This window comes from Neoarius graeffei, chromosome 16 (genome assembly GCF_027579695.1).
Source record: "Neoarius graeffei isolate fNeoGra1 chromosome 16, fNeoGra1.pri, whole genome shotgun sequence".
Classification (NCBI taxonomy): domain Eukaryota; kingdom Metazoa; phylum Chordata; class Actinopteri; order Siluriformes; family Ariidae; genus Neoarius; species Neoarius graeffei.
This window is the reverse complement of record NC_083584.1, coordinates 14806046-14829337: the sequence shown is the minus strand read 5'-3', so window position 1 is coordinate 14829337 and position 23292 is coordinate 14806046. Positions and strand designations below refer to the sequence as shown.

At 38.3% G+C, this 23292-nt stretch overlaps 1 protein-coding gene across 2 annotated transcripts in view; it reads right to left on the bottom strand.

The window, feature by feature from the left end:
• The window catches only part of gmip (GEM interacting protein), a 69123-nt gene that overhangs the window by 6081 nt on the left and 39750 nt on the right, over positions 1-23292 (bottom strand). For both annotated transcript variants that reach the window (XM_060942543.1, XM_060942544.1), the window contains exons 8-16: positions 20742-20822; positions 20481-20642; positions 16608-16745; positions 15448-15638; positions 13322-13404; positions 13133-13195; positions 12008-12094; positions 11763-11923; positions 7000-7176 (exon numbers count right to left, since the gene is read on the bottom strand). In XM_060942543.1, the coding sequence (XP_060798526.1) occupies positions 7000-7176; positions 11763-11923; positions 12008-12094; positions 13133-13195; positions 13322-13404; positions 15448-15638; positions 16608-16745; positions 20481-20642; positions 20742-20822 (1143 nt within the window). The remainder of the gene's footprint in view (positions 1-6999; positions 7177-11762; positions 11924-12007; positions 12095-13132; positions 13196-13321; positions 13405-15447; positions 15639-16607; positions 16746-20480; positions 20643-20741; positions 20823-23292) is intronic.

The following is a 23292-nucleotide window of genomic DNA, read 5'->3' as shown; positions in this document are numbered from 1 at the left end:
TTGAGTCTCTGACCTCATATCAACACGGCTACTCGCACCATCAACAGTAAATAAAGCACCAGTTCTCTGCTTTAGAGCAGCATTAGTTGCATAAACCTACAGTCGTGTGAAAAAGAAAGTACACCCTCTTTCAAGTCTAAGTTTTAAGTATCAGGACATAATAAAAATTTCATCTGGTCCTGTCCAGGTCTTAAAATTAGGCAAATTCAACCTCAGATGACCAGTGACATATTCACCCTGTCATTATTTATTTAACACAAAGTAAGCCAAAAATGCAGTGGCTGTGTGTGAAAAATTAAGTACACCCTTACTGCTTCCATAAAAATTATGAAGGCAATTAGAAGCCAGGTGTTGCTGATCAAATTAATTTGATTAATTGATCATCAGCAAGTGTGGCCACCTCTTAAAAAGCAGAAGTTTTGGCAGTTTGCTGATCTGGAGCACTCAGGTGTATGTTAACACAATTAAGAGGAAAGACATCAACAATGATCTTATACCCTGTCCACACTAGGGATTTTGTACCGATACGATACTACTTTCGTACCGCAACACCTGTCCACACTAGCAACTATACCGGTACTGTAGCGGTATAACTGTATTGGTATGAAACCCACAAATGTATGGGTTTCGTACCGGTACAGTATCAGTACTGTAGCGCTTCGCTGTAGTGTGGACAGATGAAGCGGTTCTGTATCGATACAAGTATAATGCGCATGCGCAATGAACCATTCCTACTTCTTCTGGGTTATTCATACAAATCAATACGCCCGTGCTTTCCAGCTGTAAATAAAACGTCAAAATGGCTCAAAACGACCGTGGAGCTACATGGAGCAAAGAAAGGGGGAGAAAGGGAGAGGGGGGGAGGGAGGAAGAAAGGAAGAAGAGGGGAAAAGGGAGAGAAAGGGAGGGGAAGAGAAGGAAAGAGGGAGAAAGGGAGGGGAAGAGAAGGGAAGAGGCAGAAAGTGAGGGGAAGAGAAGGGAAGAGGGAGAAAGTGAGGGGGGAGAAAGGGAGATTCATTTTCTTTGTTTCTTTCTCAACTGCCTCGCGCGTTTTATACGATTTGACTGAATAAATGACCACCAGAAATACAGACTGTACATTGACAACAAAAAGCACACACACGATGTTTCATCCGCCATATTCTCGGAAGGAAGTTACTCGGTAACCACGGAAACATTTCGCGCACGCGCATTTCAACCACCGTGAAAGAAAACCGCAAACATTTCTCGCTAGTGTGGACAGATGCACTAAACTGTACCGGTATACTTTGTATCGATACAGTTATACCACTATCGTACCGGTATATATGTGAACACAGCTTTAGGCTACATCCACACGACAACGGCAACGAGATGTTATTTAAAAATATATCGCGTCCAAATGGGCAACGATCAGTAAAATATCAGGTCCATATGGCAATGCAACGCTTGCTGAAAACGATGCAATACACATGCCACACCTCTAGGGGCGCTGTAAGATGGTCCCTTCGGAGACACCAGAACAATAGAAGAAGTAAGGACGCATGCGCATAAACTATTATGCGCGAGACTTCATATTAGCCACAAAGTCAGGAAAATCTGTTCGTAAAATTACATTATAATGACCAAATACAATGAAAAGTATTTTTCCAGTCTCACCTGTGAAAGGTAATCCCATGTGATCTCGTTTGGACAGAAAACCTGTTGGTACAGTTAAACGCAGCTAATCTTTATTCTCCGCTTTGACCTATCCAATATGGCGGCGAGGATGACGTATGATTCTACGCGGAAGGCGGCGTCTTTAATGGTCCGGAATAAATTGAATGCTACACGTTGATGGATTAATTTGTTGTTTCTCACCTGTGAAAGGTAATCCCATGTGATCTCGTTTGGACGGTAAACCTGTTGGTACAGTTAAACGCAGCACATGAATCTTTATTCTCCGCTTTGACCTATCCAATATGGCGGCGAGGATGACGTATGATTCTACGCGGAAGGCGGCGTCTTTAATGGTCCGGAATAAATTGAATGCTACACGTTGATGGATTAATTTGCTCTTCTACGCCCTTTTTGAGGAATGTATTGTAGGACTTAAACCATCATCTGAAGAGGTGAGATCGCTCCTTTTTTTCCCTATTTTTGCTGGCGGGATTGACTCTGCCCTAAGGGCAGAGTCTCTCTCTCTCTCTCTCTCTCTCTCTCTCTCTCTTTGCACCATTACACAATAAATATTCACAGTGAAAATATTTTGTAAGCGCGTTTCATGAACCAAGTTATAGGATTTGTTGACAACTCGCATCGAGTTCGTTACACTTCTACCCGGCGTGAAGCACTCACAGTCATGTGGTTGTGACGTCATCGTAAACAAATCTGTTCTACTCATCCAGACGACTTCACAACGGCAACGTTGCCAGATCTTTCCACTCTGGAACCCGTTCTCAAAAAGATTGCGTTTTGGGCACCCAAAACGCCGGTGCCGTGTGGACGCCGGGCCTAAACGATAAGCAATTGTATCGGAGTCACCTGAATCCGTTGCCGTGTGGACAGGGCCTTAGAGAAGCAATTGTTGCTGCACATCAATCTGGGAAGGGTTATAAGGCCATTTCCAGACAATTTGAAATCCATCATTCTACTGTGAGAAAGATTATTCAGAAGTGGAAAACATTCAAGACAGTTGCCAATCTTCCCAGGAGTGGACGTCCCAGCAAATTTAAAACTCCAAGGTCAGACTGTGCAATGCTCAGAGAAATTCCAAAAAACCCAAGAACTACATCTAGGACTCTACAGGCCACAGTTATCATGTTAAATGTTAAAGTTCATGACAGTACAATTAGAAAAAGACTGTACAAGTATGGCTTGTTTGGAAGGGTTGCCAGAAGAAAGCCTCTTCTATCTAAAAAGAACATGGCAGCACGGCTTAGGTTTGCAAAGATGCATCTGAACAAGCCACAAGCCTTCTGGAACAATGTACTTTGGACAGATGAGACCAAGGTAGAAATGTTTGGTCATAATGCACAGCGCCATGTTTGGTGAAAACCAAACACAGCATATCAGCACAAACACCTCATACCAACCATCAAGCACGATGGTGGAGGGATGATGATTTGGGCTTGTTTTGCAGCCACAGGGCCTGGGCACCTTGCAGTTATTGAGTCAACCATGAACTCCTCAGTATACCAAAGTATTCTAGAGGCAAATGTGAGGCCATCTGTCCAACAGCTAAAGCTTGGCCGCAATTGGGTCATACAATGGGACAATAATCCCAAGCACACCAGCAAATCTACAGCAGAATGGCTGAAAAAGAAAAGAATCAAGGTGTTGGAATGGCCAAGTCAAAGTCCAGACCTCAGTCCAACTGAAATGCTGTATTGGGACCTTAAGAGAGCTGTGCATAAACAAATGCCCTCAAACAAGAATGAACTGAAGCAATGTTGTAAAGAAGAGTGGGCCAAAATTCCTCCACAACAATGTGAGAGACTAATAAAATGATACAGAAAACAATTGCTTCAAGTTATTGCTGCAAAAGGTGGTTCTACAAGCTATTGAATCATGGGGTGTACTTATTTTTTCATTTTCACTTAATTTTTGTTAAATAAATAATGACACGGTGGAATCTGTTGTGTGTTGCTTTACACCGGAGGTTAGATTTGCATAATTTTAGGACCTGGTGAGGATCAGATGATTTTTTTTATGTCTTGATTGGTAAAACCAAGTAACTGGAAGAGGATGTACTTTCTTTTTCACATGACTGTATGTGTCCCAAATAATGAGTTATTAACTCATACTGTACTGCCGGAACATTCTGCAATGGTATGATGAATAAGTAATGTTAGTCACATCAGTGGGCGGCACGGTGGTGTAGTGGTTAGCGCTGTCGCCCCACAGCAAGAAGGTTCTGGGTTCGAGCCCCGTGGCCGGCGAGGGCCTTTCTGTACGGAGTTTGTATGTTCTCCCCGTGTCCGCGTGGGTTTCCTCCGGGTGCTCCGGTTTCCCCCACAGTCCAAAGACATGCAGGTTAGGTTAACTGGTGACTCTAAATTGACCGTAGGTGTGAATGTGAGTGTGAATGGTTGTCTGTGTCTATGTGTCAGCCCTGTGATGACCTGGTGACTTGTCCAGGGTGTACCCCGCCTTTCGCCCGTAGTCAGCTGGGATAGGCTCCAGCTTGCCTGCGACCCTGTAGAACAGGATAAAGCGGCTAGAGATAATGAGATGAGATGAGTCACATCAGTGACACATCAGTGAATTTCCAGTTCATATGTACATGTGATAAATATCGTTGCATCTGTATTAATGAAATATCACCAGCTGAAACTATTTAAGCTTGGTGGATAGATGAAAGATTAATTGGCACAATAAAGATATTCTGCGATGTGATGTGCTGGACCTTGGTATGGGGAGGAGGGGGTGGGCCCAATGGGTGGCCATATAAATGAGTGGGTGGACCAGGTTCTGACTCTTGGCTCTACAGTGGAGGCTCTGGCTCCAAATTTGACAACATGGCAGAGGCTTCATTTCTATAAAATGGAAGGTAGTGGATGGAAGGCCACACCTTAGACTTTTATTTATTTATTTATTTTTACAGTCACTGGGTGAAACCTTTAACCCTTTGGTGACTGACCCCTTGAAAATCGTTCCTCCAGGAACGATGACGTTTCAGTTGTCAAGACAACGGAAAAACTAAAATACAAGAGCATTTTGTTTTGTGCACAAGAGCATTGTGACGTATCTTTCTGTTTAGTATTTTAGTTTTTCTGTTGTCTTGACAACTGAAACGTCATTGTTCCTGGAGGAACGATTTTCAAGGGGTCAGTCACCAAAGGGTTAAAAGATTTTCCAAAAGTTTTCTGCAAAGGTTCATGATCATAAGTTTAACAAAAAAACACCCAATGATTCATAGTAAAACATACTTCCTCTTCTTCTGCTTCTTCTTCTCCTAATGTTTTTTAGGACGCTATTTCTCTGTCAGTTTTCAACCAATCATCACCAAATTTCTCTTGAAGAATACCTCTGGGCTGAATTATGCTATAACTTTTGGTGCTGATCTGGATCACTGAACCAGAATGATCCATGAAAAACGGGCTTTTTTTCCTCACTAAGCATCATTCTCTATCTCTTACAGTTCCGGATCTATAGGGTACGGTGACCAGATGTCCCGGTTTGTAAGCGCTAACGCAAATCACTGTGACTTTAGTCACAGTCTCTATCTAGTTATTATTATTATCCATCCATCCATCCATCCATCCATCCATCCATCCATCCATCCATCCATCCATCCATCCATCCATTATCTGTAGCCGCTTATCCTGTTCTACAGGGTCGCAGGCAAGCTGGAGCCTATCCCAACTGACTATGGGTGAAATGCAGGGTACACCCTGGACAAGTCGCCAGGTTATCGCAGGGCTGATATTATTATTATTATTATTATCTCATCTCATCTCATTATCTCTAGCCGCTTTATCCTGTTCTACAGGGTCGCAGGCAAGCTGGAGCCTATCCCAGCTGACTACGGGTGAAAGGCGGGGTACACCCTGGACAAGTCGCCAGGTCATCACAGGGCCGACACATAGACACAGACAACCATTCACACTCACATTCACACCTACGGTCAATTTAGAGTCACCAGTTAACCTAACCTGCATGTCTTTGGACTGTGGGGGAAACCGGAGCACCCGGAGGAAACCCACGCGGACACGGGGAGAACATGCAAACTCCGCACAGAAAGGCCCTTGCCGGCCATGGGGCTCGAACCCGGACCTTCTTGCTGTGAGGCGACAGTGCTAACCACTACACCACCGTGCCGCCCTATTATTATTATTATTATTATCTTAATGCTTTTAGGATGCTATTTCTCCATCAGTTTTCAACCAATCATCACCAAATTTCACATGAAGAAGAGCTCTGGGCTGAATTACATTGCTATGACTTTTGGTACTGATCTAGATCACCAAACCAGAATGATCCATGAAAAACGGACTTTGTTCCTCACTAAGCGTCATTCTCTATCTCTTACTGTTCCGGATCTATAGGGTACAGTGACCAGACGTCCCAGTTTGTAAGAGCTAACGCAAATCACTATGACTTTAGTCACAGTCTCTATCTAGTTATTATTATTATTATTATTATTATTATTATTATTATTATTATTATCCTAATGTTTTTAGGACGCTATTTCTCCATCAATTTTCAACGAATCATCACCAAATTTCACATGATGAGTACCTTTGGGCTGAATTATGCTGTATGACTTTTGGTGCTGATCAGGATCACTGAACTGGAACGATCCATGAAAAACGGGCTTTTTTCCTCACTAAGTGTCATTCTCTATCTCTTACCATTCCGGATCTATATGGTATGGTAACCAGATGTCCCGGTTTGTAAGACTTTAGTCACAGTCTCTATCTAGTTGTTGTTGTTGTTGTTGTTATTATTATTCTCCTAATGTTTTTAGGATGCTATTTCCCCCTCAGTTTTCAACCAATCATCACCAAATTTTACATGAAGAATACGTCTGGGCTCAGTTACGTTGCTATGACTTTTGGTGCTGATCCGGATCACTGATCCGGAATGATCCATGAAAATGGGATTTTTTTCCATCAGTTATAACTCTGTCAATTTTCATGCTTTTTTTCAATCAGTTTATTTTTATTTTGTTCAGAGCGGTGGGGCGCAACTTTACCTCACTAAGTATCATTCTCTATCTCTTACCATTCTGGATCTAAAGGGTACGGTGACCAGACGTCCCGGTTTGTAATAGCTAGGGCAAATTACTGTGACTTTAGTCACAGTCGCTATCCAGTTATTATTATTATTATTATTATTATTATTATTATTATTATTATTATTATTATTTTAATGTCTAAAACACAGATATCTACAGAAACAGTGTAACCAGAAAGCTAAGAAAACATTTTATGCTACTGTCTATGAGAAACAGCTAAACATGTGCTCACATGCTTGTGTTGTTGGTATTTCTGTTGTTTTAATGTAAGGCGTTCTCAGTGTCATTAATGTGCGTACCTGCACTGTGAGCGCTCGGCTCTCGATCTCTTCAGTACAACGATGCACAATGAATGGAACGTCCTGCGGCTGCTCTCTGGGTAATGTGGAGAACTCAACCCCGAAGAGAACCCCCCTCTTGCGCTCACACTCGGTCTGGCATAGATCCAGACACTTTCTGTGCACTATTAAGCCACACTGAGGGCAGAGAGAGAGAGAGAGAGAGAGAGAGAGAGAGAGAGAGAGAGAGAGAGAGAGAGAGAGAGAGAGAGTTTCACATCATGATAATCTTTTATCACAGTTTATCATATTATTACTGTAGATAGATGTGTGTGTGTATGTGTGTGTGTAGATACACTGGTGTTCAAAAGACTGAGACCACAGTGAAAATCAGTTAAATCATTGGATTAAAACTCTAAATAAAAAAAGAAAGTTTAATCATTTTGAAAAATTTCAAAGAAAGAAAGAAAATCTTTGATATCTTGAAGATTTAATATTCAAGATTCTGCCTTATTTCTAATGTCACTATTTAAAAAGAAGTGACTGTTATATTGACCATGTTGACTCATAATTTGTATCATATTGTACAAAAAGTCTGGTTTTATCAAACCTTATCCCTTCTGTTGAAGTGTGGACATTCAAAGGATTTGCCATAACATGGATCATTCGATTTTACACAAACTACTCGTGTCATTGGAGGAAAAGGGGGACATACAAAATACCAAGAAAGGCTAAAATTCATGTTAATATATCCGAGATTTTACTTTTTCACTCAGGTTGTTGCTGATAATATAATTTGTAATAAATGTTTGTGTATTAAATTGGAAAAGACTGCAAACTAAATACATTTTCATTTGAGGTGTCAGACTTTTGGACCCCACAGTACACTGCAGTGGGAAAACTATTCCTCACATCTGTCCAACATGTTTTCAGCTTCTTTAAGAATAATAATAAAAAAACAAAAACAACGTGATATTGCCTATTAACACTCTTAGGGGGAAAAAGTGTTCAAGGGTTGTTTGAATGATTGAACTTATAAAGTTCTAGCTGGACGTGTATGGAAAGGGAAACTGTCATCTGTCGTATGTAAGATTCAGCACTGAACTGTTAAGCATTATTCACTTAAGAAAGTCAAATGAAATTGTAATTGTAATTGTAAAAAAAAAAAAACAGCCAAATGAAATTGCATTGCACTGTTATGGAAGCGTTGGCCGATTGCTGCCACACTAGGAAAAGAAAAATGGATCTGGATCACGTCTACACTACTAAAGGAAGGCTGTCTGTCTCTGTCTGTTCACCTATGCAAATCGACACAGCTGGATGCACATACTCCACATAGATTGGTGACAGGCCTATAGTACTCGAGTCTGACTTGTGCCCTAATTTTAAGGACTTGTGACTCAACTTGGACTTGAGCACTGATGACTCGGACTTGGACTCGTACATTAACTGCATTCGAACTCATGAACTGGAGACGAGGACTCTGATTTTTTCTTTATTTTTTGTAACGTGCCGTAATAATTTGGCATAAGATATTTATATCTACATAAATTTTTTGTACTAATTTCATGCAAGAGTGTCACACCTGCATGCCTTGACGCATGCATCAGATAGACTCTCGGGCGCGCTCAGGACAGTGCGCACGCCAAGCGGACTTGCGTACGCGCCATAAACAACTCGCACCTGCACAGGATTAAGCCGCAATCAGTGTGCTGATATAAAAACTGTGAAAACGCACTTAGTTTGCGAAGTATTGAGTTGTATTGCTGGCACATTACCGATCCTTATTTCCTTGTTTGGTTTCCTGATCCCTGACTTCCTATTTCTCGTCTTTGAGTCTCCTGAGTCTACGATAGCCTGTTTGTGCCTCACTCGACCTGTTGCCTGTTTCACTGTTTTATGATTTTGCCTGCCATTCTGGATTGCTTACCTGTTTACACTTGTATTAATAAACACACCTTCTGCACTTACATCCATCTCCCAACCGTCTCTGACAAAATACTTCACACTCCCTGATAAAGAGAAGCACATTCACCTAGTCATACATGATGTTCAGGAACAAACTAATGTTAATGGCGCTGAAACAGGCACCATCAAATGGTGCAGTTGGAGTGTTGGACTCGACTCGGATCAATAGTAGACTCAACTTGGACTTGACTCAATTTTCTTTAATGACTTGGACTTGACAGACTTGAACAGTGGGGGCTCGAGGCTGGACTCAGACTCAAGGTTTAGTGACTCAACTACAACACTGATTGGTTGTAGTCTTGGCCCCAGAGGGGCCCAAGACAACATTTTCGATTTTCCAAAACACGGGATTAATACTAATCTGACACATTATTCATTTCCCGTAGGCTACATGCTCACATCAACACCACCAACAAGGCTCAATGCAAACTCTAGCAGGTGAATCCATTAAACACGTCGAATCTTTCTGTTACCTTGGCAGTGAAATAACATACAGTAAAAAAGACCTCAGCATTTGTATTGCGAAAGCCTGGACTGCCCTCAACAAAATGAATACTGTGTGGAAATCCAATCTTCCCAGCCACCTAAAACATAGCTTCTTCAGAGCAACCGTTTAATCTGTATTGACGTATGGCTCCACAACCTGGACTCTGACAAAATTACTTGAGTCAAAGCTCGATGGGACATACAGTACATGCGCATGCTGCGAGCCATATTAAACATCTCATGGCGTGACCACCCCACCAATGCACAGCTATATGGAGATTTACACCCTATATCAGAGACTCTTGCTAAAGAGCTAAACAAGAACTTGCTATTGAATTGCTTTTTTGGACCCCCCAACGTGGCCATCTTCGTGCGGGTCGTCCTGCAACAACATATATTGATCAACTCTGTTCAAACACTGGGTGCCATCCAACCAATCTCCCAGCAGTGATGATGGATCGTGATGGATGGCTTTAGACGGGTCAAGTTTATCTGAGTTCGCTCGACCAATGATGATGATGACATGCTTGTGCTAAAACACTGCGCGTATCCATGGCGGGGAATCCCTTCCCCCATTCGCCTGAGAGTTTCGATTGTACAGGACCTCACAATCAGCGCTCCTTGCTGGAGACTTCCGCTAGGACCGAGTCTACGTCTCCTCCTCAGTGACGGGCAATAACTACAACGTCTCCTCTCTCCCATGGGCAATAACTGCTAGTTATATATAACTTGAAACATTTAATGTATTAACAAGAAGGTTTTCACGTTGTAACAATACATTTTCATGTTATTACGACATACAAACTTATCACATTATAACAAGAAACCCTTCCATTTATCTTGTTATAACATGATCAAATATTTCATATTATAATAAGATAATGTGTATTGTTTGGCTATGAGATGAAACTCGTGCGTGAAGAATGGAGAAACTGATGAACATGGCTCATTTACATGATTTGATTAAGTTCTACTTCATGCTTGGGTTGAGACACGAAAAGATTTTGCTGTTACTGAACATGGTGGACGACCTTGTAATAACATCTCCTTATAGCATGAAACGTTCATGTTATAACAATACACAGTACCGGTCAAAAGTTTGGATCCACCTTCTAATTCTAATTCAGTGTTTTTCTTTATTTTATTAATTAAAAGACTCTTCATGTCTTAAATAATGATGGATGTTGTTTCTCTTTACTTAGTCGAGCGGTTCTTGACATAATATGGATGGATTAATACAGTTGTAGTGTTGAATTGGGCTATTTACTGTGTGTTTTATTTACTATTTGATCTCATACACATTAACAAGGCAAGAAACTCGTCGACTAATGAACTTTTGACGAGACATCTGTTAATTGAAAAGCATTCCATGTGACCTCATGAAGCTGGTTAAGATAACGCCAATAGTATGCAAAGCGTCATCAAGGTAAATGTTAGCTACTTTGAAGTATCTAAAATATCAAACATTTTGTTTATTTAAGACTTTTTTTGTTTACCACGTGATTCCATATGTTCCAGATGTTATTTCATAATTTTGATGTCTTCAGTATTGTTCTACAATGTAGAAATTGCAAAATACAAAAAAAAAAACCCTCTGAATGAGTAGAGTAGGGGTGTACAAAATTTTGGCTGGTACTGTAAGTTATCACGTTTTAAGAAATAAATAGTATATTATTAGAACAAAAGAGTTTCTTGCTATAAGCTGATAGGTTTGTATGTCCTAATAACGTGAAAGTATCATCTTATAATGTGAAAATAGCTTGCCACAATAAACGTTTATACATCTTATGTGTTACTGATTGCTTTTTCTTTTCTCGATGTGCTTTCATTTAGTAAAATGAAATAAAATAATATGCTAATTTTAAACAATTTAAGAAAAAACACCCTACGAAATAAAAATAAAAAGACAAAAGTGAGGATTATTGCTTCAATTACAATGAAATCTGAAAATAAATTGTATAAAATCTGTATAAAAATATCGCACACAAAAAAATTGACCAAACTGCCACAACTATACTAAAAGTGAACAAAAATTAAGCTTAAAAGAAAACTAATAAATATTCGATAAATCATTATGATCTTTAAATCAAATCTAATCTAATATCCAATATCAATACTACTACTACTACTAATAGTAAAATATTATAATAAAATATTTATGATCATAATATAAATGTAAAATTATTTATTAAATGCTAGAAGTAACAATATTAAATAAAGTAATAATTCAATAATAAATAATAAGATTTTTAAAATATTTTCAAGAAATTTCTGAATTTTCAATCTTTTAAAAAACCCTCAGTCCTGCGTTGTCGCTCCTCCTGTCTCACCTCCTCACACTCGATGCTGCTGACCAGGATGAAGTTGTCGCACAGTTTGCACTTCAGCATTTTGCTCTTTGTTTTCTTGAAGCGGTGAGTGAGAGCAGCTCGGGATGTGATGCGCATTTTAGAGTAGGGGCCATTACTGTCGTTTAGAGGATCAGAACCATCTGTGTGGAGGAAAAAGAGGAAACACATCATCAGTCCTGCTCCAGCTGCAGTGTTTGTGTGTGTGTGTGTGTGTGTTCTCTCACCAGCTTCAGTGCTCAGTTCTCTCTCGTCCAGGTCATCAGAGGACACAGTTCCAGTAGACGGAGCTTTCAGCAGCTTATTCCCATGGGCTTTAGGACAAAGAAATAATAATAATAATAATAATAATAATAATAATAATAATAATAATAATAATAATAAATTTAGTAATTTCACAATATTATCTAGCATCCAAATAGGACTGAAAAGTCGGAGTTGTTTTTCATCAGTTTTAAAATGCTAAAAAAAAGGTTTTACTTTTTTACACTGTGATAATATTTTAAAATTATATATAAAACAGTGTAATAATTAAACTGATATATAATGCTAATCAGTAACCGATGAATAAAATAGATTAGAATAAACACGTATTATTATTTGAATTAAGTTTGTACTGTATGTCCAGGTGCATCACAACTATTTGGAAAAAAAACCTAAATGTTTTTAATAGAATATTAAAATATTTAAATTACATATAAAGTGAAACAGCGAAATTAGAATTTTTCCTTGTTTAAAATATATAAATGCATTCTTCAATAAATGTTGAATAAATTATTATTATTATTATTATTATTATTATTATTATTATTATTATTATTATTATGAACAGAAAACAATATATGAATGAATGTGTGAATAAAAATATAAAATTAATTGATTGTCATTTTAAAATTAATATTTACTCCAAAATTGTTTTATGAATATGACCATTGTTTTTGTTTTGTTCCTTATATTTATATATAAACAATAAAATAAAGTAAATCATCCTTTAAAAAATTACTTTTAAAACACTTTAATGTTTTTACATGACTTATTATTACTTATTAGTACTTTTAATATTATTTAATACTTTTACATTTAAATAGCATTTTTTAATTGCCTTGTTTATATTTGAACAAACAAACAAATTGTCGTTATTTTTAAAGAGTATTTTGTAAAACACTTAAAAGTTATTATTTAATATGTATTATTGTGTGTGTGTGTGTGTGTGTGTGTGTGTGTGTGTGTGTGTGTGTGTGTTTGCCTCAGCTAATGTGTGATAACTGCAAGACAAGGATTCCTCTGTAAAGGATTTATCATTTAAGATCTTGTTGGACGTAAAGTAAAGTTGAATGTGCTAAACGTCTCACCTGGACTGGAGAGGGACTCGAAGCTTCCTCCGATGCTGTCAGTGTCGCTGCATCCGATGCGTTCTGTTCATTAACAGTACAAATAAAAACATTTTACACAATCAGAGAGATTATAATCAATAACAAACGAAGGTATTATCAAATGCTATAATTATCTCATTAAAGCAGCAGTAAGCAGCTTGGACGTACTTCCATCACTGTAGCGCTTCATGTCCTCGGGTATCGGAGACGAGTCCTGCGGTGACATCAGGGCATTATTCAATTTACGATTTCTGTAGAAACAAACATCAACATCAGGTCTGGATCAGCGGTGCTGTAGTCACTCTGTCCTGTATACTCTGCTGTTTTCACAACCATGGGTACAGTTCAAAGGGTGGCCGGGGTGGCCAGTGCCACCCGAGCATGAAGCATAGGTTTATTATTGCTACACCACAGTGCAGGTGAATTCTCAAATCTGATTGGTCAGTAGATGTGCATTATTGTTTCTATAACTGCACAGTTCAGGCAGTGTTTCTGTCTGTAACATGAATATTAGGTTTATTTTTATTTTATTTTCTAAGTTTATTTGACATGGACAGTACACATTAATAAACATAAAATGTAAATGTGCCAGAATTAGCCAAAATGGCTATTTTACATCTGTTGTCCATGGTCTGGTGTTAAAAGGTCCATGGACAGTTATTATTATTATTATTATTATTATTATTAATAATAATAATAATAATAATAATAATAATAATAATAATAATAATAATAATAATAATAAAAGGTCAGATGCATATTAAAAGAATCAATATACATAAACTACACATACATTATAGTAAAAGTAATAGGTAAAAAGACACTTACCACATAAAACATACAATAACAGTAGGGACAGTAAAGATAGGGGAAGAAAGAGAAGGTAAAAAAATAAAAGCAGAAGAAAGAAAGAAAGAAAGAAAGAAAGAAAGAAAGAAAGAAAGAAAGAAAGAAAGAAAGAAGCAACGTCCAGATACAACTGATCAGTAGAGGTGCTAGTGGTGTAAAGCTGTTTAGTGTTGACATGTTTGGTGGCTAACTAACCACTTATGTTTATATTAATGAGCTCTTTCTAATATGTTATTGTTTCCATGGTAACAGCTCACACACAGGGACTTTGTACAAAACATGCTACACATAATCCATCCATCCATCCATCCATCCATCCATCCATCCATCCATCCATCCATCCATCCATCCATCCATCCATCTGTTTATCTGTCCAAACATCCATCCATCTATACATCCATCTGTCCACCCATCCATCTGTCCATCCACCCATCCATCTGCCCATCCACCCATCTATTCATCCATCTGTCCATCCACCCATCCATTCATCCATCCGTCCACCCATCCATCTGTCCCTCCTTCTGTCAATCCATCCATACATCTGTTCATCCACCCTTTCCACTAACACATCACTGAATATAAAGTACACCAGCTCCTGATCTTCTCATTTCTCCCTTTAAAATGCTAAAGTCTTTCCATACATGATTGAAACATAAAGTGAAGCAATTTTTTTTTCCTCACGACAGGACGTGTTTCAGAATGAAACATCAGGACTTTGGCTTTATCCATAGGTATTTCAGTGACTCAATAACAGTGGGCTTCTCTTCATGTCTTTTCTGAAATAATTTTTTATCCTACTCATGAATAACAGTGGTATACCTACAGTCTGAGTCTCCATTTAGCGGAAGATTATGGACAAAATAAATAAATAAAAGATAAATGGTAAACAATCTGACCAGTGATATGAGAATGACATGAAAAAATATGTCAAATTAAAGCAAATTCAACTAATATTTTTCTATTAGATTATTGTGAAGAAATATAAGATTATTAAGCCTATATTTTTTTTTACATATTTTTACAGATAATTTTACTTATTTCAATATTGCATTTATTCTCAGATAGAAGCAAAATTATCTGCTGATATAACAAGACAATTGTAAGCTTGAAATTAGTAAATATATCTCGAAATAGGCTTAACGATTTAATATTCTATAACAATTTTAAAACAAATAACATTAGATCACTTTTCCTTGATTTCATCACATCATTGCTTGCTAAATGCAACAATTAAAATGTCCAGTTTTGGATTTAAATTTTCTTTAAACATCATATTTCTAATACTGAATAACAAACTACTTGATAAAACACCTTCCTTCACCTCATGGCATTCAAATTTCCTCCAGATGAGAACTGTTGTAGAACTGATAAACACTGTCAAAAAGAGCTGAATTTTTGAAAGATATATAATAAAGCTTACTCATGTAGCGTAATGCCGTACTCACCTCTTGTTCAAAGGGATGAACTCCTGGAAGGTGAAGGTCTGAAGGGGTTGCTCAGGTCCACACTTCCTGGAGATGTAGAGCAGGTAGGGTTCTCCGGACTCATATGGCCTGCAGGTCAGCTCCAGGTTCTGGTACCCTAAAGGGATCGGCTCCATCTGCAGTCTCTGGTAGAAGAACATGTTCACCGTCACCTGTGTGGAGAGACCGTGGCCTTAAAATGGAGTTTCTTGAAATGAGAGACTCATTTCAAATGTTAATAATCCTCATTTCTCCTCATAGAAATCTTCATCTTCTCGATCAGCAATTATGTTTTTTCTTTGTTAAATAACAACACATTTTTAACCCATTTATTACTACACTTTCAGAAAATCAAGTACATTATTGTACCTTTAGGGGTACAATGGCTTGTCACTGGGGCAGTACCATCTAAAGTACTTATTTGTACCTGTTATATACTACTTGGGAACATATATGGATCTTTTTGGCCCTAAAAAGGTACACATAATTACCCCAAGGTCCAAAAATGAGCCCGAGGGGGTACGTTAGTGTAGATTGTAGCTTGGGGGACAGAAATTGACTCCTACTGTCCCCCTATTTCTCACAGTGTATTAACTTTTGGTGATGTCATACAAGACCCAGTGAATGAGCTGTTACTATGGAAACCATAATGTATTAGAAGTGCATTAATATGAATCTGTGAGTTGAATAATAATAATAATAATAATAATAATAATAATAATAATAATTAAAACCAAGCCTAAGGATCTGCTGCCACTTCTGTATGATGAGCTCGCAGATGACCATGATTGGCCAGCGTCGCCGTGATTGACAGGGGAGAGAGAATATGCCACCCCTCCCCCCCTCCCTGAGAACACAGGCAAATTTTGCTCTCTCGAGTTCACAACCACAGACGGCTGTGGCAAGGCAGGTGATTTTGATATTATGGCTGATTGTTGCATGCCGTGTTGTATACGCAGTTTGCTACTAGTAAGTAAGTCATTTTGAACAAATCGTCATCTAAACATCGTGTTCATTTCAGTAAACATGCAAAAATGTCTATCACTTAACAGCAAATATGGGTCACAAATGTAAAGACTATAAATAACGATTGGCGCGTATCACAGGCTCTCGAGTTTAGTTCCCCGGAAACCTGCTCCTACCTCTTTGAGCACGTCGTCTCCTTGGCAGATGAGCTTGCGGATGTGGACGATGATCCTCTCCTTCACTTTCTCCAGGTCGTCCTGATGAGTGTTGGCATCGTTCACACACTGCTTGTATAACAGCTCAGTCTCTGAAACCTACATCAGAAGATAAAGTTTAAAAAACAAAACCACACACACACACACACACACACACACACACACACACACACACACACACACACAGAATTATATAGATGATGATAAATCGGCTAGAGATAATGAGATGAGAGATGATCTCTACTCATGTTGAAAGAACAAAACAGTAATGTTTTATCAAAACGTTCAACTAAAATCATCCTGAAATCAGAAATCAGATTTTTAAGTGATTTTTAAAGGAGAACTGAAGGCAAATTTTTTATCAAAATTCTATTTCTCTCATTTTATTAAATATCGGAATGCATTTTTGATCGCTATTTTGTCGCTGCTATAGCAAGTTATGAGTGTTTGAAATACGCTCTGTAATATATCAGTCCATATGTCAAAGCAATGGCCATAAACGAGATTCGTTGAGACCTGTGCGAGACATCGTAGGACAGAAGTAAAACGTACAGCGGAAATCTGCCAATGTTGTCAAAAGACACGCGCGCCCTCTTTCGAATGCTGATGTAATCAAGCCGGAAGTTTTGTTTGTTTTGATAGCAATCAGGAAAGATTGAAAAAAGTAGGCAGTAATCATCATTTAAAATCGTTTTTGGGCAATATTTCGTTTGGGAAACAGTTTTCAAAATGGCGGCGCTGACACCTGGCTGATACTTCACGTTTCAAAGTCTCACACAAGTCTCGTGAAGATCGCACAGCTAAGCGACGCCTGCCGTGGACCAAATGAACTAAATTCAACACAGCTAAAAACCGAACAGGCCGAAAAGTATAATATTTAATTGCAATTAGTTGCCAATATGAGTCATGATATAAGGTTACTAAAACCAAAAACGTAATTGAATAACACGTTAATTAAGAAATAAAGCAAGTTTAAAAATGACTTCAGTTCTCCTTTAAGTGTTAGTGATTGAATGGATGACTCAAATTAATGTTTGTGGCAGGTTTGTTAACACAGCATACAGTTTTTCTTAGTTAAAAAAAAAAAAGTTTTAACCTCACAGCCTTCAGGACAGAGTTTCCGGTTTCATTGTAACATGAAAACATGCAATTTTTTATTTTATTTTATTTTTTTTTTAAATCTTATTAACTTCAAGTGAGAAAAAAGAGACAGTGGTGAGTGAACAATTGTGTTTCGGAGATGTTCAATTACATTAAAATGTAACTATAAGTGGATAAAAGGTATGATGTGTCATTCTTTAATAAATTAAAAATACAAATCGTCAATGAAGTGCTTTGGACATAAAAGAAAAAATGTAACTCAGGGTTCCTGCACCTTCTTAAACATCAATTTCAAGGACTTTCAAGGCCCAATTCCATCAAATTCAAGGACCCAACACAGCATAGTTTGAGACATGGATCAAGGTTAATTACTGTTACAAAACGAAGAATTTGCATAATGAGAACTAGCAGGCTTTACAAAACTTCACAGTCAGCAATTAAACCGAGACAGAGGCTTGAATATGTCAAGACTTCGCAATTGTACTGCAGACGATGTGGTCTCTTTCCTTCTCGAACACAGCACAGCAAAACAATGTGTAAGTTGAGCTACAGAGAAAGAGACTTACGAGTTGAAGAGCTAAGTAAGTGCTTGTTTATTTCATTAGCAGAAGCTTCACGACACAACACACATTTTTCATGAACATGACCATGACCATGGCCAAATGAAAAGACAAATAAACGTTGCCTGTCTCAAGAAAGTGCGACGGTCACTGTCACCGTCATGTTGGTGCAACAGTGACTGAAGTCAAATGATGAAGGTTAAACAGCGGCAAGAACGCTAACATTAAGCGAAGTTTGTGGATGTAACTCCATATTCTAGTGTTTAACAAAGGTTTGCCAAAGTTAATCCCGAGCCCATGTGGTTATATCAGCTAATGGTGAACGACGGTACTTGATGCAGTGCCGTCTGAGAGTCTTCAATTTCTATTTTTGCACAAAACATGAATATTTTCAAAAACTTTTAAGGTCTTCATTTTTTTTCTCTCAAATTCACAAACTTTCAAGGATTTTAAGGACCTGTGGGAACCACGTTAACGTTGTGGTGTGGCAGTAGCATCATACCACTCCATCATTGATTATTTATCTCCAACAGCACACCACCATCACCACCACCACCACCACGTGTTTATTCCTTACATATAGTCCTGAAAGTTGCTCTATTTTGGTCACATGATAACGAGGCTTTAAATCAGAATGAGCTCGACTTAATCAAGCCCTGTACTTGAGCTCAGCTTTATTAGCTCATCCGGACGACAGGTGATGAGTTTATGCCATCATGTGTTGTCTGTCGTCCATCCTACGTCGTCCACATTTCATGAAAATTGCTTCTTCTGTCTCAATTCTTCATTGATTTTTATTTTTTGTCAGGAAGGTAGGTTTTCTTGGGGTGCATATAGATAGATTCTACCCAAATTTGCATAATTGCAATTAATAATGAAGATATGGAGTAATTAATCAATCCCTAATGAGCAGTTTCCACACAAATCGCTTCTTCTTCCTCAATTCTTTCTAGTATGAAGGTAGGGGTACCTAGGGTGCATATAACTTCTACTCAGATTTGCTTCATTACAATTATTAATTAAGTTATGGATTAATTAAGCCTTAATGAGCAGTTCAACAAAAATCGCTTCTTCTCGGTCAATTCCTCGCCATTTTGGATTCTGTCTGGTAAATAGGTCGGTGTTCCTAGGGTGGATATCGCTTCTACGTATATGAAGAGTTTGGTTCCAAAACGCTCCAATTCCATTGTTTCGAGAAAAATCACTTTTTCTGATTACGGGACGTGATAAAAGGAAAACCACTGTATCCTGTTTTAAAATTTATTGACTAACTCATCTCTCATCTCATTATCTCTAGCCGCTTTATCCTGTTCTACAGGGTCGCAGGCAAGCTGCAGCCTATCCCAGCTGACTACGGGCGAAAGGCGGGGTACACCCTGGACAAGTCGCCAGGTCATCACAGGGCTTATTGACTAACTCCTTAATGATAATTAACTTTGAAAATGAAATCCAGAACTAATTGACAGCTTTTAACTGAACCATGTAATTTTTTTTGTCAAGTCGCTACATATCCACGCCACGGCATTTTCCCCCAAAATGCTACATATCCCTTTCTATTTAAAGTGCATGTAACCGTGTTCTTTCATGACAGATTATTTTATTTTATAGATTATTTTATTTTTTTTAGATTATTTTACTGAAATTATTCATAATTCAGCATGAAATTGTCCAATAAATGTGAGAAGTGACGAAGCGATTTTCTACTTCATGGGCGCAGCCATCTTAGAAGACTTCACACCAGTGGCAGCCTTGGATTGGCCAAATGGATGTGTCTGGTTTTGAGAAAAATCAGTGGTGGCGCTTGTTGCGTTTTGGAATGAAAGGCCGTAATACAGTGTGTAACTCAATGGCAGATATCGTGTTTTGGCGAAAACTGAATATGGTACGAGTTAGATTTGATAATTGCTGATGGTTTGGTGGTGGGAGTTTCAATTTTTAAAATTTGGTGTTTATCACATTTTGGAACCAAACTCTTCATATATAGCTTGTATATAGGCTTGCAACATTTATTGTGCAAGGTGGCCCACTTTAGATCGTTCCTTCTGGACTAGACAGGGCCAGAGTGAGCTACACCATCATTGACAGTCTCATCCAAGCTGTATGAAGGTCTTTTCTGGTCTAGTTATTACTGTAACCTTGTACGTGTAGACTGCATGAGTGTTTGATGCTTTGCCTTGGACTGAGCGTCATCTTGAGACTTCCTCCTCTTGTCCAGGGTCTTTGTGCCACTGAGTTCGTCGACTCCTTTGGCCGTCATGGCTTTGGCTTTCTCCAGCTCCTCACAGCGCTGCATGTACTGCTGTCGAGCTCGCTTCAGCGCTGCAACTGCATCGTTCTACATCACATCACATCACATCACACAGATTAAAATGAAGACCTGAGGAGTATGTTTGGATGTTTGGATGTAGTAAGTGCTTAATCATGCACTACAAACCATTCTCTTCTGCTCCCTGATCCACTGCTCTTTAAACTCCCGACGCCACTTGTCAATCTCATTCCGCTTGGCAGACAAAGCCTTTGGGAAAACATGAAATAAATGACTCTATCCTTTATATTACACAGTCTATATCATAGCTTTGAGTCAGGAATTAAAACAGAAGTTGTGTGACATCTGTATTTAGACCTCAGTACTGCATTCATGCTGCATTTGACTAAATGTACCAGGAAAAATCCTCCCTCAACTCGGAATTCCTACTCTGGAAGTCTCCTCAACTTCCGAGTTCAGCAAGTAGAATCAAATCAACATGGCTGCTCACAGCATGAACAGTAAACAGTAGAACTTCTAACATACAGACGCATTCATGTGTTAAATCTATAACGCTAATTATTCTATCCACATTCACTGGATATGAGCAATCGTGTGTTCTGATTGGCTACTCTACTACTAGGATATCAGCTCATATACCATGAGTAGAGAAAAACAAAATGGCAGCTTTGTTATCAAGTATTTAAAAGACAGAAATAGCTAAAAGAATATAGGTGTGTCCGCCCCCCATGTCTCCTGTTCCACACTCCAGCCCAGTTGGTGGCAGTATTGCCCCTTTAAGTTGGTTTGCCAACCACAAAAAACCCTAAAGAAGAGGAAGAAGAAGAACAACAACAAAATGGCAGAACAAGTTGCTGAACCAACTGGATGAAATGAAAACTCTACTCGAAAACAAAACCCCAAAAAAGACAAAAAAGCAATAAAATATGGAATAAAAGTATTTGATGGTAAGAATGTATCTCTGATTTATGAAATTTTTATTGATCAAATTTGCAAAAAATAAAAATAAAAATGCTCTGTTTCTCAAAATCCAGTGAATGTGGATAGAATAAAACAGTTATTCCACTCAATCTTGTCGTACACGGCTTATAGACAACTCAGTGCTACGCACCTCATCAGCTATCAGTTCATGTACGACTCGATTTCATGGAATAACTGTTAACTGTACAGTTCACTGATCTGAGGAGGTAAATATACATCACTCATCACAGTTAGCTGGCTAGCTTGTTGTTAACCAAAGACAAACGTGAAGACGTCCTTTCCGAGATTTTGCCCTAATTTCTAGCTCAAATGCACAGAGCTAGAAAAGTACAGGGTGTTTAAATTTTTTTTTATATTATTTGAGATGTAAATATCCCAGACACTACATAGTCTCGGCAAATGAAACTGAACAGGCTTAATGTTGAGCAATATAAGATTTATTCCTCAAAATTTGAATGAGAAATTCAAAAGTATGTGGATTCCATGAATGATTTCACAAATTTTCAATATGCGTGCCGCCTGAGACACGGTACACGTCAAGTCGGTAGTCCAGCCCCTGCCCAAACACGCTGCAGCATGTCTTTGGTAACAGTCTTTTCTGGTAACAGTGCATTTTTTAGAGAATTCTCTCATAAATGCACGCTGCAGTCTTGTTCGACTGTGTTCGAGCGTCCTCGAACACACACAACGCCTTTTCTTTTCCAGTGAATGGCATTTCTATACCGAAAAAGATCAAAACAAAAAACATAAAATTTTGACCTGTTTCCACACATGCTGTTAAAATTTGAGGTCAATTGAATGAGAATTGGCAAAGTTATTAGATTGTGAAATGATATAAAAATTTCTGAAACACCCTGTATTTCTGATCATTTTCACGAGCGCAGAAGTTTCTCCCGAAACAGATTCATGTCTCGATTAATCATGACTCAATCTTTAAACTTAAACATGTTTGATTAATCCTAGAGCAACTCTCTGATCAAAGGCAACTACAACTAGTGTTAGTGAGTTTGTTATTGTTACCGATAGTGTATTAATGCTGAAGTTCATCGTTTGTTCATTTATACAGACGTTAGTGAACGTAAAATATTACAAAACTGTATAAACTCATAACTCATGACACAATAATGAACGTGAAGGCAAAGCAATAAATATTTCTATGTCATCTCATGAATTTTGACTTAAATCCTGCTTTAATGTTTGAAATATTTATACACTGCTTATGAATGTGTTATAAAGGCCCCTTAAATACCCAGTATTTTTAATGTGCAGCTTAGAAAATCTGCTTAAAACATCACTTTTTCACAGACTTCTATTGTCAGTGTTTTAAATTTAAACAGCTGCATTCGGGGCATGCAGTTATAGGAAAATAATCAACTTTTTGGGTGGTAATTTATTATTTATTGGCTCGTTTGTCCAAAAGGTTGATGAGCTGTTGTCATGGCGTGGCGTCCATCATCCGTCGTCCACAATTCGGTTAAATCGTATCTCTGTCAATTCTGCACAGATTTCCATTTCGATTGTTTTGTTTGAAAGAACTCATCACTCCGCACAAAAACTTGGTTGTTGTTTTGTCAATTTTTCTTTGCTAATGAACTAGCAATTAGGCCAAATTAACAAATTTTCCAGGCCTCTCATTAGAATTGTATCTCCTCTCTCATTTCTCATCCGATTCCACTTCTGATCGATGTTTTGGGTCGATCTTTCCTTGAGGAACAAAACTTGGTCATTTGTTAGTTGA